This window comes from Pelobates fuscus, chromosome 13 (genome assembly GCF_036172605.1).
Source record: "Pelobates fuscus isolate aPelFus1 chromosome 13, aPelFus1.pri, whole genome shotgun sequence".
Taxonomy (NCBI): Eukaryota; Metazoa; Chordata; class Amphibia; order Anura; family Pelobatidae; genus Pelobates; species Pelobates fuscus.
The window spans coordinates 27075710-27088535 of NC_086329.1; the positions used below are offsets into that span (position 1 = coordinate 27075710).

At 38.7% G+C, this 12826-nt stretch overlaps 1 protein-coding gene across 4 annotated transcripts in view; it reads right to left on the minus strand.

The window, feature by feature from the left end:
* The window catches only part of RYR3 (ryanodine receptor 3), a 477900-nt gene that overhangs the window by 189168 nt on the left and 275906 nt on the right, over positions 1-12826 (minus strand). For all 4 annotated transcript variants that reach the window (XM_063439165.1, XM_063439168.1, XM_063439167.1 and 1 more), the window contains exons 40-41: positions 9875-9989; positions 8385-8517 (exon numbers count right to left, since the gene is read on the minus strand). In XM_063439165.1, coding sequence (XP_063295235.1) covers positions 8385-8517; positions 9875-9989 — 248 coding nt within the window. The remainder of the gene's footprint in view (positions 1-8384; positions 8518-9874; positions 9990-12826) is intronic.

Here is a 12826-nt window from a genome sequence, read left to right on the forward strand (position 1 = left end):
CTGTAAATGCCATAGTGTACCAGACCCTAGGACTCAAACAATGTACCTTTTAAAACCAATATGCATCACTGTATATAAACTGATCAATTGTGATGCTTTATTGTTACAGGTTTGGCTGGGCAACATGTCAATGTGCAATCATGAGGATCATTTTTGCAGCTAATTTAATCTTTTGTGTCTATGCCAACTATGACTACTTACCAGGAGTATTATGAAATCAAAAGATTTGCCTAGCCCAGGGATAGGCAACCTTCGGCTCTCCAGATGTTGTGGACTACATCCCCCATAATGCTCTTACACACATAATGCTGTCAAAGCATCATGGGAGGTGTAGTCCAAAACATCTGCAGTGCCGAAGGTTGCCTATGCCTGGCCTAGCCTATTGTCCTAAAAGCAGTAATTGATGGTAGAATAAACTACTCATACATGAAGCAGAGAATAGGAAAAACTCCATGTATGCATGTACTCAACATTTGATGAGCGAAATGTTCATGCTGGCAATTCTGATTGGATAATATGACAGTTATTTACAGTGCACACACACACTGGGGCTCTAGGTATAAGGGGCTGAGTGTTGCGTTCTATCAGTTATATCTATCTGCTTATGGATATTTTATCCACTATATTTATTTTTAATTTAGACCTCAGAAAAACCTTAATTTGTCTCAATGGATAAAAACAAAAATAAGACTGAAGATAAATGCATGGACATATTTGTGGAATCTTTCTTGTATAGTTCAAGGTTGGTGATATGGGACATTATAATGATACAATATCTTTTAGCATATTTATAGAAATGATTGTTCGATAATGGTCAGACCCCATTTTATCAAGGGCTCAGTGTGCACACTGCAAATATACTCTCCATACCATAAAGCCAACACCATCAAGCCTTCAGTTTTGGCAGAATGTTGGATAGAGGCATGTGTGGGATTTTCTCTATATCCTTATTCTCTCATCAACAAGAAATACATGTTTCTCCAGTGTCCAGTACTTTCATTCTTTAACCTATTAGATAGTCACAGTTTTCCTCTTCGGTTAAAGAATTGGAATAGTTAAGCATGTGCCTATTCAATGTACAAAACGTTTCATATATTTTCATGGGTTTATAAACTTCAATGCTGTACTGAGTTAGAAAATGCAAACGTCTGCCATATTGTTGAAGGTTTAATAATTTGATTCAAGCTACAGTTATATCAACTTCCTATTTCAGCCTAATTTAATCACATTGGTATCTTGGGTGCCAGACAATCCTTTGTATTAACAATGAACTGCTGAGGTTGAGAACCCAGCAGTGTTTGACGTGTTTACACATACAAGACGCTTACATTGTTACAAAGTGTAACACAATCTATGTTTTATTATTGTATTTTTCTTTCTTTGCATATTTTATTGTATATAAAATCTTTGTATGAAGCAAAATGATGTTTTTCCCCCTCATTGTGCTACAATTTGTTTTTTTTCAAGTTTTTTTTTTTTATATTTTTCAGAAAGGAAGTAGACAAATGAGCAATTAAATATACAAAGTAGATTACAACAATTAAATCAACGATAAAATGACCACCCTAGATAACACTTAATGTCCATATGTCAACATCAACAAACAATAGGGTGTCAAGAACATCAAAATGACTTTTTATTACAATGTAATTTTCTAGATTTGTAAAATTATATCAGTTAAACTATAACTGATATAAGTAGACTTCTACTCGGTGTGAAACACATTGAGTTAATGAAATGAACATGGTGAAAAATGGCAGTGAAAGTCAAACAGTCTTACGATTAATTCTGCCAACATATTCCTGATCCAGTGACTAAGAATCTAATGGATTATCATCTAGATTCTCTTTGTTTCCTATCAACATCAACTCATGTGCAAGGAAGTCTGCTAATCTCGAAGGTGGTAAAGAAAAGACAAGACATTCACTCCCTGCTTCACTCATGCCCATCACAAGATACAAAGTGTAAATATTGGCAATGCCATTAAAGGGACATGCATCACTTTGAGACAATTATCTCATTCTAAAGCTTTAGCTTTGAATAAGACAGTTACCTTGCTCTGCAGGTTGAAACAAACAGGTCAATTTGATTGTTTTCATATTTACCTGCATCTTCTTTCTTAGGCTTTAAAACATAGAAACATAGAATGTGACAGCAGATAAGAACCACTCTGCCCATCAGGTCTGCCCAATTGTCTTAATACTTTCACTAGTCGCTAATATCTAGTATAGCCTTATGCCTATCTCACGCATGCTTAAACTCCCTCACTGTGTTAACCTCTACCACTTCAGCTGGAAGGCTATTCCATGCATCCACTAGCCTCTTAGTAAAGTAATACTCCCTGGTATTGTTTTTAAACCTTTGCCCCTCTAATTTAAGACTATGTCCTATGTTGTGGACTTTCAGAATGTTCTCCAAAGTATCAATATCCTTCTGGAGATATGGTCTCCAGTACTGCGTACAATATTCCAAGTGAGGTCTCATCAGTGCTCTGAACAATGGCATGAGCAACTTCCCTCTTTCTACTGCTAATTCCTCTCCCTATACAACCAAGCATTCTGCTAGCATTTCCTGCTGCTCTATTACATTGTCTGCCTACCTTTAAGTCATCTGAAATAATTACCCCTAAATCCCTTTCCTCAGATGTTGAGGTTAGGACTTTATCTGTACTCTGCTCTTGGGTTTTTATGTCCAAGATGCATTATCTTGCACTTATCCACATTAAATGTCAGTTGCACAACTGACCATTTTTCTAGTTTACCTAAATCATTTGCCATTTGGCTAATCCCTCCTGGAACATCAACCCTGTTACATATCTTAGTATCATCAGCAAAAAGACACACCTTACCATCAAGACCTTCTGCAATATCACTAATAAAAATATTAAAGAGAATGGGTCCAAGTACAGATCCCTGAGGTACCCCACTGGTGACAAGCCCAAGCTTCGAATATACTCCATTGACTACAACCCTCTGTTGCCTGTCAGTCAGCCACTGCCTTACCCATTCAACAATATTGGAATCCAAACTTAAAGATTGCAGTTTATTGATAAGCCTTCTATGTGCAACAGTGTCAAAAGCCATACTGAAATCTAGGTAAGCAATGTCTACCACCCTGCAGGGCCGGATTAACATAGGGGCTGATGGAGCTGCAGCTCCAGGCCCAGGCCCATGGAATAGGCCCATTAAAAAAAAAAAAAAAAATTTTTTTTTTTTTTTTTTTTTTACACACACTACTCTTAGGTTTGCCATCTGACTGGTATTTTACTGGTTTGCCACCTGACTGGTATTTGAGGCTGCCTGGCCATGCCAGTATTGCAGTAATACTGGCAATACAAATTACAGGTATAAATACAGGTATTTTTCTCAGAATAAATGGAGATTACTCTGCAATACCAGCACCTAGGGGTCACTGGAAAACATGGGGACACTGAGACACTAGGGGACACATGGGGATGCTGTGAGACATAGGGACATTGGGAGACACTGAGACATTGGGACACAGAGACACTATGTCCCCATTTCTCCCAGTGTCCCCATTTCCCCCATCCAGTGTCCCATGTCTCTCAGTGTTCCTAGTGTCCCCATGTGTCCCAGTGTCCCTATATGTCCCAGTGTCCCCATGTCTATGTCCAGAACTGTCCCCATGTCTCCCAGTGTCTCCAAGTGTCTGTCTCCCAGCCAGTGTCCCCCTAGTCTCCCAGTGTCCCTATGTCTCCCAGTGTCCCTATGTCTGTGTCCCTAGTGTCTTAGTGTCCCTAAATGTTTCGGTGTCCCCATGTCTCCCAGTGTCTGTGTCCCTAGTGTCTCAGTGTGCCTAGTGTCCCCATGTCTCCCAGTGTCCCTATATGTCCCAGTGTCCCCATGTCTATGTCCACAACTGTCCCCATGTCTCCCATTGTCCCCAAGTGTCTGTCTCCCAGCCAGTGTCCCAGTGTCCCCTAGTCTCCCAGTGTCCCCTAGTCTCCCAGTGTCTGTTCCCATGTCTCTGTGTCCCTAGTGTCTTAGTGTCCCCAAATGTTTCAGTGTCCCCATGTCTCCCAGTGTCTGTGTCCCTATTGTCTCAGTGTCCCCATTTCTCCCAGTTTCCCTAAATGTTTCAGTGTCCCCATGTCTCCCAGTGTCCCCATGTCTCTCAGTGTCCCCATGTCTCTATGTCCCCGGGTCTCTCAGTGTCCCCATGTCTCTCAGTGTCCCCATGTCTCTCAGTGTCCCCAGTATCCTAGTGACATGGGGACACACTGAGACATTGGGACACTGGGAGAAATGGGGACACAGAGACTAGGGGACTGGGCGACATGGGGACACTGACACTGTTATACATAGGGACACTGAGACACTGGGTGACTTGCGAGACTGAGACACTGGGAGCAATCCATCTATACAGCAGAATCAAACTGTGAGTAGTTTGTTGGTGATTTTACAGAATTTTCTCTGATGTCACTCCTTGTGATTAAACAAATGATTAAGACTGGTATTTTTTTCCAAGAAAGGTGGCAACCCTAACTACTCTTCACATACTCTTGCTTAAAGGAGCACTATAGGGTCAGGAACACAATCATGTATTTCTGACCCTATTATGTTAAAACCACCACCTTGGCCCCTTCTTGCCTGCCTAAGTATAGTAAAATATAACTTGTATTCAAGTCTGCAGCTGCTGGCTCTGCCTCTGAACTGACTGTCTGCTGACATCATCAGAAGTGGTGGTCTGAGCAAATTACAAAACTTCCCCATAGGATTGGCTGAGACTGTCAACTAGGAAGATCAGGGGCAGAGCCAGCACAATTCCAATCAGCATCTCCTCATAAAGATAAATTGAATCAATGCATCTGTATGAGGAAAGTTCAGTGTCTGCATGCAGAGGGTGGAGACACTGAATGGCAGTGCTGCACAATAGGCAGTACTGCCCCAGGAAGCACCTCTAGCAGCCACCTAAGGAGTGGCCAGTGGAGTTATTTTCTCTGAAAAGACAGTGTTTACTGCAAAAGGCCCGAATGGAATGATTCTACTTGTTATGGTAGTAGTTGTTATGGTGACTATAGTGTTCCTTTAAGTTTGAAAGCTTAAGAGGGATGTATGGGAACAAAACTTGTGTGGACTGGCTGACAATAAAATTAGTTTAGGTAATGCAGACGCTGGTCTCTCTAACACTGTGGCATGTCCCCTTTCTTCTACACTCACTACATACACCTTTTCTCTGTTTCAGAATATATACCAGGAACTTCTGCCTGCTAGTAAGAAGGTAAGGAGACAAGTGGACATGTGAGTGCTAGGGGACAGTCCTTAGAAAGCATGGAGTGAGCGCAACATTAGACGCATTTATGTCAAGCTTAGGGTGCTGCCTGCATAGTATGCCCTTAGTTGGACAGCCTGCAGGATTGGCGGGCAGCCTGACATGCATTCATGCCAGGCTGTCCTTCAAATTCTTTGGACAGACATGCCCCCTTTTGGCAGGTCTGGTCACGTGATTCGCACCAGTGGCCCACCTTTTACCCCGCCCATTGACTTCCTGCTTCACTGGACACTGCTGTTAGGGGTTATGGATTTACTTGAAAGATGAAAGCAAAAATTAGAGAGAGATTAGAATAGAGTATGTGTTTTCTTATAGCCGCATCCTATGAGTTTCCCTCCAGCACCATCTCTATCAGATACATGACGCTTGGGAGGTATGACTGTTTTAGTGTTTTTGGTCAATAAGATTCCGTAATTAGGCCCATCATAATTGTCAGCACCAGGCCCAGTGTGCTCTTAATCCGGCCCTGCCACCCTGATCTATAATTTTAGTTACCCAATCAAAAAAATCAATCAGATTAGTTTGACATGATCTCCCTGAAGTAAACCCATATTTTCTCTAATATTAAAATCCATGTGATTTTAGATGTTGTGCTTTCCACAGCCACTCCAGGGTAGAAAGTGGTCTAAACAATCAGTGTCATATCCTTTTGAATGCTGGAAAAGTTAATTGGGAATGCCTGACAGATCTACACGTGTGCAGTTGGAAGATCTCTTCACTTTGCAACATCTTGCCTGGGTGAGAAAAAAGGAGTCTGAACAGTGTGATTCTTGCAGAGCAGACTCCGGTTCGGGTTTCTCTCTTCTGCTGATGTGCAATGATGCCCCGTTTCTGTCTTTAGTGGACTGGTGTGATACAAAGAAGGGTGAGTAAGAGGGAAGGATGGGGCAAGGATGAAGAATCTACCCTAGCTGAGAGGCGTGCCCAGCATTGCAAACTTACCAAGTTTGTAGTAAGTTTATAAATGTTTATTAAATACTTGTTTGTTTGTTTGTTTTTTTTAAAGGAAAAAAAAGTGTGCTTTATTTTGGTTCACATATTTGTTTAAAATGGTTTGTTTGCTGGTTACAAAATATAATTATCAAGTAATACATGTCACTTTACATTTGCATTGCTCCAGATCAGATTGGCGTTCTTGCTTACTTAGCAAGTTAATTTTTCCATTGCAAGGTGGACTTGGATACCTCCCTGCCCAGTGTTTAGTGGAAAGTTTGGTAAGCTATATTATATAAAATTGTGAGCTTATTTGATCACTTTTACTGATATTTTCTTGCCAGTTTTGACTAGCATACAAATGATTGCATAGAGTCGGGTCCACATGCACTTTTAATACTCTGTGTTTCATAAAGAATGTCTCTTAACCGACAAGATTGATTCAGACACCTTTGTCCCACATGTTGACTCAGAGCCATGGAGGTATTTGCATGTTAAGTGGGAGTAAAACCCACACACCAGGACTCTCTAACAGTAGGGCCATTTTCGATTTGCCTGCTTTGACACTTGTTATTAAAACTGTTTTAACTTTTGATTACCATACCCAATTTTCTGCAAGCCTTAACAACGACACTTTCACTTTCTTTAAGGTATAATTGAAGTCAGATGTCAGGAAGAAGTGAAAACGTATCACTGAGATAAAGCTTGAATTTTTCTTGTGCCCTACATACATTAACTTGATTCACAACAGGCTAATCATACTACAAGAAAAATTGAGAAAGCCAGTCAGCTAAAATACTAAGCTCATCAGCACGAGGGAAGGCAGCTTCACTGAGAGACATATAAAACTTTGTGATTATCATCCCCATCATTTATTAGCACCCAGTTATGTGACATTTAGTGACAGGAGAGGTGTTAAGAGCTATGAGCAATGTTAAATAAGAACTTCGTTGTTTTTATGTCACTATATTGTCACCATGGCATGTGTTTGGTACTAAAGAAATGTAAGTGAAAGTACATATACTTTTAGATGTAGACAAGGGCAGGCTTTAAATGTTAGTTTAGAGGGGATCGAGATATATATTATTAAAACCCCTCATTCTTACGCAAGTGTCTATATGCCATGGACAAGGATTGTTGCTTCTATTGCATGTAAATGGAATGTATGTTATTTAATACATACCTAACTATCAACTCAGAAAAAAATGTTCATAAAAATCATATTTAATTAATATTGTTTTTCTGATTTTTTTTTTTTTTTTTACTGTAACAACTTTCTCCTCCGTAATACCCTTCAGTGACTCCAGATCATAAAGCAATGCTTTCTTCATTTACCATCGTTCAGGAAATTGATCACTTAGTCAACCCACAGACATACAGATGGATTTCTGCATCTATATATTTTTTTACTGAAACAATCCTTTAGATATCAGAGGAATAAGATGTATGGTTTTCAGTCAAACATCAGGCTGAATTGGGTTTCACTGCCTGTGAACAACTGACTTAGTCAAACCATTGACAAAAAACAGTTTGAGCATGAAAAGGGTCCAGCTAGACTTGTACCCCTCATTTTAATATACACATAATATAAATTATTTATTACTATACTACATTGTGACCATTTTAGAGAGCATGCACAAGTAAGCTTTGCTTTAGGAACCCTCGTTATTCATCACGGAACAAATAAAAACATTGTTACATATTTTAAGGCATACATTTTTAAAGGAACACTCCAAGCCCTGAAAATCCTACCCCAGGAACGATCAATCGATCGATTGATCTGTCTGTCTGTCTGTCAATGAAGGGGTGAGTTATTTTGCCTGGTTAACTTAAAAGCAAAGCCTCCTGAGTTTGAGTATAGATCTTATTGACAAGTAGCACACCCAAAATGATTCACTAAACCAGGACTGTTAGAAAATTGACAAGAGGATTGCAAATTTTAGACTAAGTAAATGTGGAAATCTCATTTAAAATCTTTACATTTCCTACCTTAGTGAAAAACCAGAGAAGCTGAATGCAAGCTGCTAAAAAGGCAGAACATTACTTATGTGACCCATGACATTTCTCACAGACAATCAATCTCATTTTCCATTAAAGGCGTACTGTTACTTGCCAGGACTTTTAATATTACGCTTACCACTCCCACACAGTTAACATACCTAGTCCAACACTGCTGTTTTCCAACAAGTAGCCAAGATGCTCAAACATGGCCTTTTGGTTCTGCCTGCTAATTCTGCAGAAGTAGCATAAAAATCTGCAGCAACTTGCCACCATTTTGGGGAACGTGATTTGCTGAAACAGAAATATGACAATATATTTTAGTCTCTGCAAGAGCTCAATGAAGGATAGCTCCAGAAGGCAAATTGGTTAGCATGCAACAATGTTTAGTAAGAATTCTGACAGGTTAAGATATTTATATTATTGGTTCCTTTGCATTGTCACATCTTAAAGCAGGGTTCCCCAAACTCCGGCCCTCCAGATGTTGCTGAACTACAACTGCCATGATTCTATGAATGAAATATATAGGCTGAGAATCATGGGAGTTGTAGTTCAGCAACATCTGGGGGCCGGAGTTTGGGGACACCGGTCAAAGCATTGCAGACGAATCCTGCTCAGACAGATGCTGTCCAAAATATAACAATGAGCAGGTGAAACAACATTTCATACTTTACTCTGATTTGTAAGAAAAAGAAAACTACATACTTCGTTTACCAAAAAAGAAAATATTTTTAGACTTACAAACATCAAATATACATTTTGGATGAACAACTTTGTCGGAAAAAGAAATTGTTTGAACGGGAGGCTGAATTCCAGCCATGAGGCAATTTGACTCGGTTGAGTTTCTTTAACCCCTTAAGGACACATGACATGTGTGACATGTCATGATTCCCTTTTATTCCAGAAGTTTGGTCCTTAAGGGGTTAAAGAAAATCATTTGGGAAAATGAATCAGATGAGCCAAAAGGCACAAAAAGAGGCCAACCAGTGTACTGCAAGATATAAATATTATGTATATATTTTGCAGTACACTGGTAGGCACAATTTTCTGCTATTCGGTTTACAGATCAAGCGAGAAAAAGGTCGATATTGATATATATATGCATATTCATGAAACTTTTTTTAATATATTGCATGATACAGGTCTAGTTTTGCTCTAGCTACAGCTTCCCTTTGCTTATATGTAATATTTAGAACTGTAGTTATAATTCAATATCTTGAGCAGGGAAACACAAACACACATTTGGTGGCACAAATTAGCTGGACCAAGGTTGCCCACCATTGATGAAACTGTTGGTGTTGTATGGAAAATGTAGCATTCTCTGCCAGCCAGGATTGAGATATATGTAGTGCAGCTGTATACTGTCCGCAATCTTGGTGGAATTTGTGCAATATGTCTTATTGAGAGCATGCTAGATCACAATGAGACTTCAGCCTAACATACATTGTTCTGGTAATCTGCTCAAATTAGTTTTACAGTCTGATGGAGAATGAAATTAAATGCTAAATTAAAGGAGTTTTATATAAAATCAAACCAGACTGATCTGGACACAAATACTGCAATATTAGTTTGCTGGTTGTCATATCAACAATTAGAAATAAAGAGGTGTTAATTTCGCAGGTGACCATAAAGATACAAAAAATTAAATTACCTGAGACTTGTCTCCACCCAATACATTCACCATGACTTCCATAACGGTCTCGTGCATCCCCAAAACACGCATCAAATTTGGATGCTGATAAAATACCTTGTTGTTCATTATGTCACTAAAATTGAGGATTACATCATCAGACAAACACACTTTATTTTCTATTCTGCTTGTTAATGTATTTTTTAAATATAATATATTTACTTCATTAAGCAATTAAAACTGGTTTGCAACATTTCTGTAGACATGAACCTAGTATAATTTGTATTAAATGTAAATCACATTATCAGCAATGACTAGTCCAAGTCGATTCGTGAATAAATTGCATTTCTACTTAAATACTAATATTTTAGGTAAACATTTTTGGGAACAAAAAAATAAAATGGAAGGACCATTAAAATTAGGCGAGTATTATGCATGTTATTTAAATGGATATAAAATGCAAACCAATTACGCCCAGCAATTAAACCATTGTCATATAATAAATGTTATCATGTTAATGCTAAATATAATAGAAAATTATGTAAATTAATTTCAAAACCCTGTTAACCCCTTAAGGACACACGACATGTGTGGCATGTCATAATTCCCTTTTATTCCAGAAGTTTGGTCCTTAAGAGGTTAAGGTTCATAAGAAGGATGTTATCTTTATGTATATGAAACCCTTTATTTGAAATTAGGTATCAGACAGTATTTAATGATTTAATTTATACATGTGCAACAAGGTTAGAGTTTCCCTATTTGTTAATTATTTCGTTATCACAGACAAACACTATTTGTAGCCGGTATAAAGCAAAAATCTTACATGTACAAAAGTGCAAGAGAAACTATTAAGAGATATACAAAGGTGTCATATTGAGGAAGGATCCTATGAGGGTTTTGTATAAAAGCTATCTGCTAGTGAATACTTAATCATGCAGTCTAGCATGTTACCTTCAAGACTTTCATATTATACTTATGTTACCAAGCTATATTTGGCTCTACGGAATCAAAGGTATCACATTAGAAAAGATTTGTGTCACTGTAGCAAGCCTGTCTTGGTTTGAGTGCATTGGAAATAAAACAATAAGATTATTAACATTCTATTGTATAAAGAAATATACAACTATTTTTTTTATATACATAAGATATATTTTAAGTTTCCATGTAAGATATATGTAATTTGCCTAATCTTCCCTCAAATAATGGCTAGGGTGTATCTCGGAAGATCACATAACCTCACCATACATCAGAGAAGGTCACATAATCTAGCTAATAAAAGTTAGGGTCATATTATAATGTATTATCTTTAACTAGAGAGACAGAGAATATGCACTCAGCTAGAACTAATCCCCCCACCCTTTAAAAAGAAAAGAAATTAAAAGAAAAAGACCATGTTAAAGGGACACAACTTTAGCGGGATTAAGCAGTTTGGGTGTATAGATCATGCCTCTGAAGTTTGACTGCTCAATTCACTGCCATTTAGGTGTTAAATCACTTTTGTTTCTGTTTATGCAGCCCTGGTCACGCCTCCCCAGGCTGTGACTCACACAGTGTGCATGAAAAAAAAATGGTTTTACTTTAAATCAGATAGTAACTTGCTTTAAACATTTGTATTATCTGCTCTCTAAATTGAACTTTAATCACATACTGGAGGCTCCTGCAGGGTCTAGCAAACTATTAACAGAGCAGGAGATAATACATTCTCAATTAAACAGAATTTGCAGTAAGGGAAGTATAAACATTAGATGTCTCTTTACAGGAAATGTTTAGGAAGACTTTGCATATCACATGCAGGAGGTGTGACTAGGGCTTTATAAATAACGTCATTTAAGAGAATTCAGCAGTGAGACTGCAGGGACATGAGCTATACAGGGAGTGCAGAATTATTAGGCAAGTTGTATTTTTGAGGATTAATTTTATTATTGAACAACAACCATGTTCTCAATGAACCCAAAAAACTCATTAATATCAAAGCTGAATATTTTTGGAAGTAGTTTTTAGTTTGTTTTTAGTTATAGCTATTTTAGGGGGATATCTGTGTGTGCAGGTGACTATTACTGTGCATAATTATTAGGCAACTTAACAAAAAACAAATATATACCCATTTCAATTATTTATTTTTACCAGTGAAACCAATATAACATCTCAACATTCACAAATATACATTTCTGACATTCAAAAACATAACAAAAACAAATCAGTGACCAATATAGCCACCTTTCTTTGCAAGGACACTCAAAAGCCTGCCATCCATGGATTCTGTCAGTGTTTTGATCTGTTCACCATCAACATTGCGTGCAGCAGCAACCACAGCCTCCCAGACACTGTTCAGAGAGGTGTACTGTTTTCCCTCCTTGTAAATCTCACATTTGATGATGGACCACAGGTTCTCAATGGGGTTCAGATCAGGTGAACAAGGAGGCCATGTCATTAGATTTTCTTCTTTTATACCCTTTCTTGCCAGCCACGCTGTGGAGTACTTGGACGCGTGTGATGGAGCATTGTCCTGCATGAAAATCATGTTTTTCTTGAAGGATGCAGACTTCTTCCTGTACCACTGCTTGAAGAAGGTGTCTTCCAGAAACTGGGAGTTGAGCTTGACTCCATCCTCAACCCGAAAAGGCCCCACAAGCTCATCTTTGATGATACCAGCCCAAACCAGTACTCCACCTCCACCTTGCTGGCGTCTGAGTCGGACTGGAGCTCTCTGCCCTTTACCAATCCATCCATCTGGCCCATCAAGACTCACTCTCATTTCATCAGTCCATGAAACCTTAGAAAAATCAGTCTTGAGATATTTCTTGGCCCAGTCTTGACGTTTCAGCTTGTGTGTCTTGTTCAGTGGTGGTCGTCTTTCAGCCTTTCTTACCTTGGCCATGTCTCTGAGTATTGCACACCTTGTGCTTTCGGGCACTCCAGTGATGTTGCAGCTCTGAAATATGGCCAGACTGGTGGCAAGTGGCATCTTGGCAG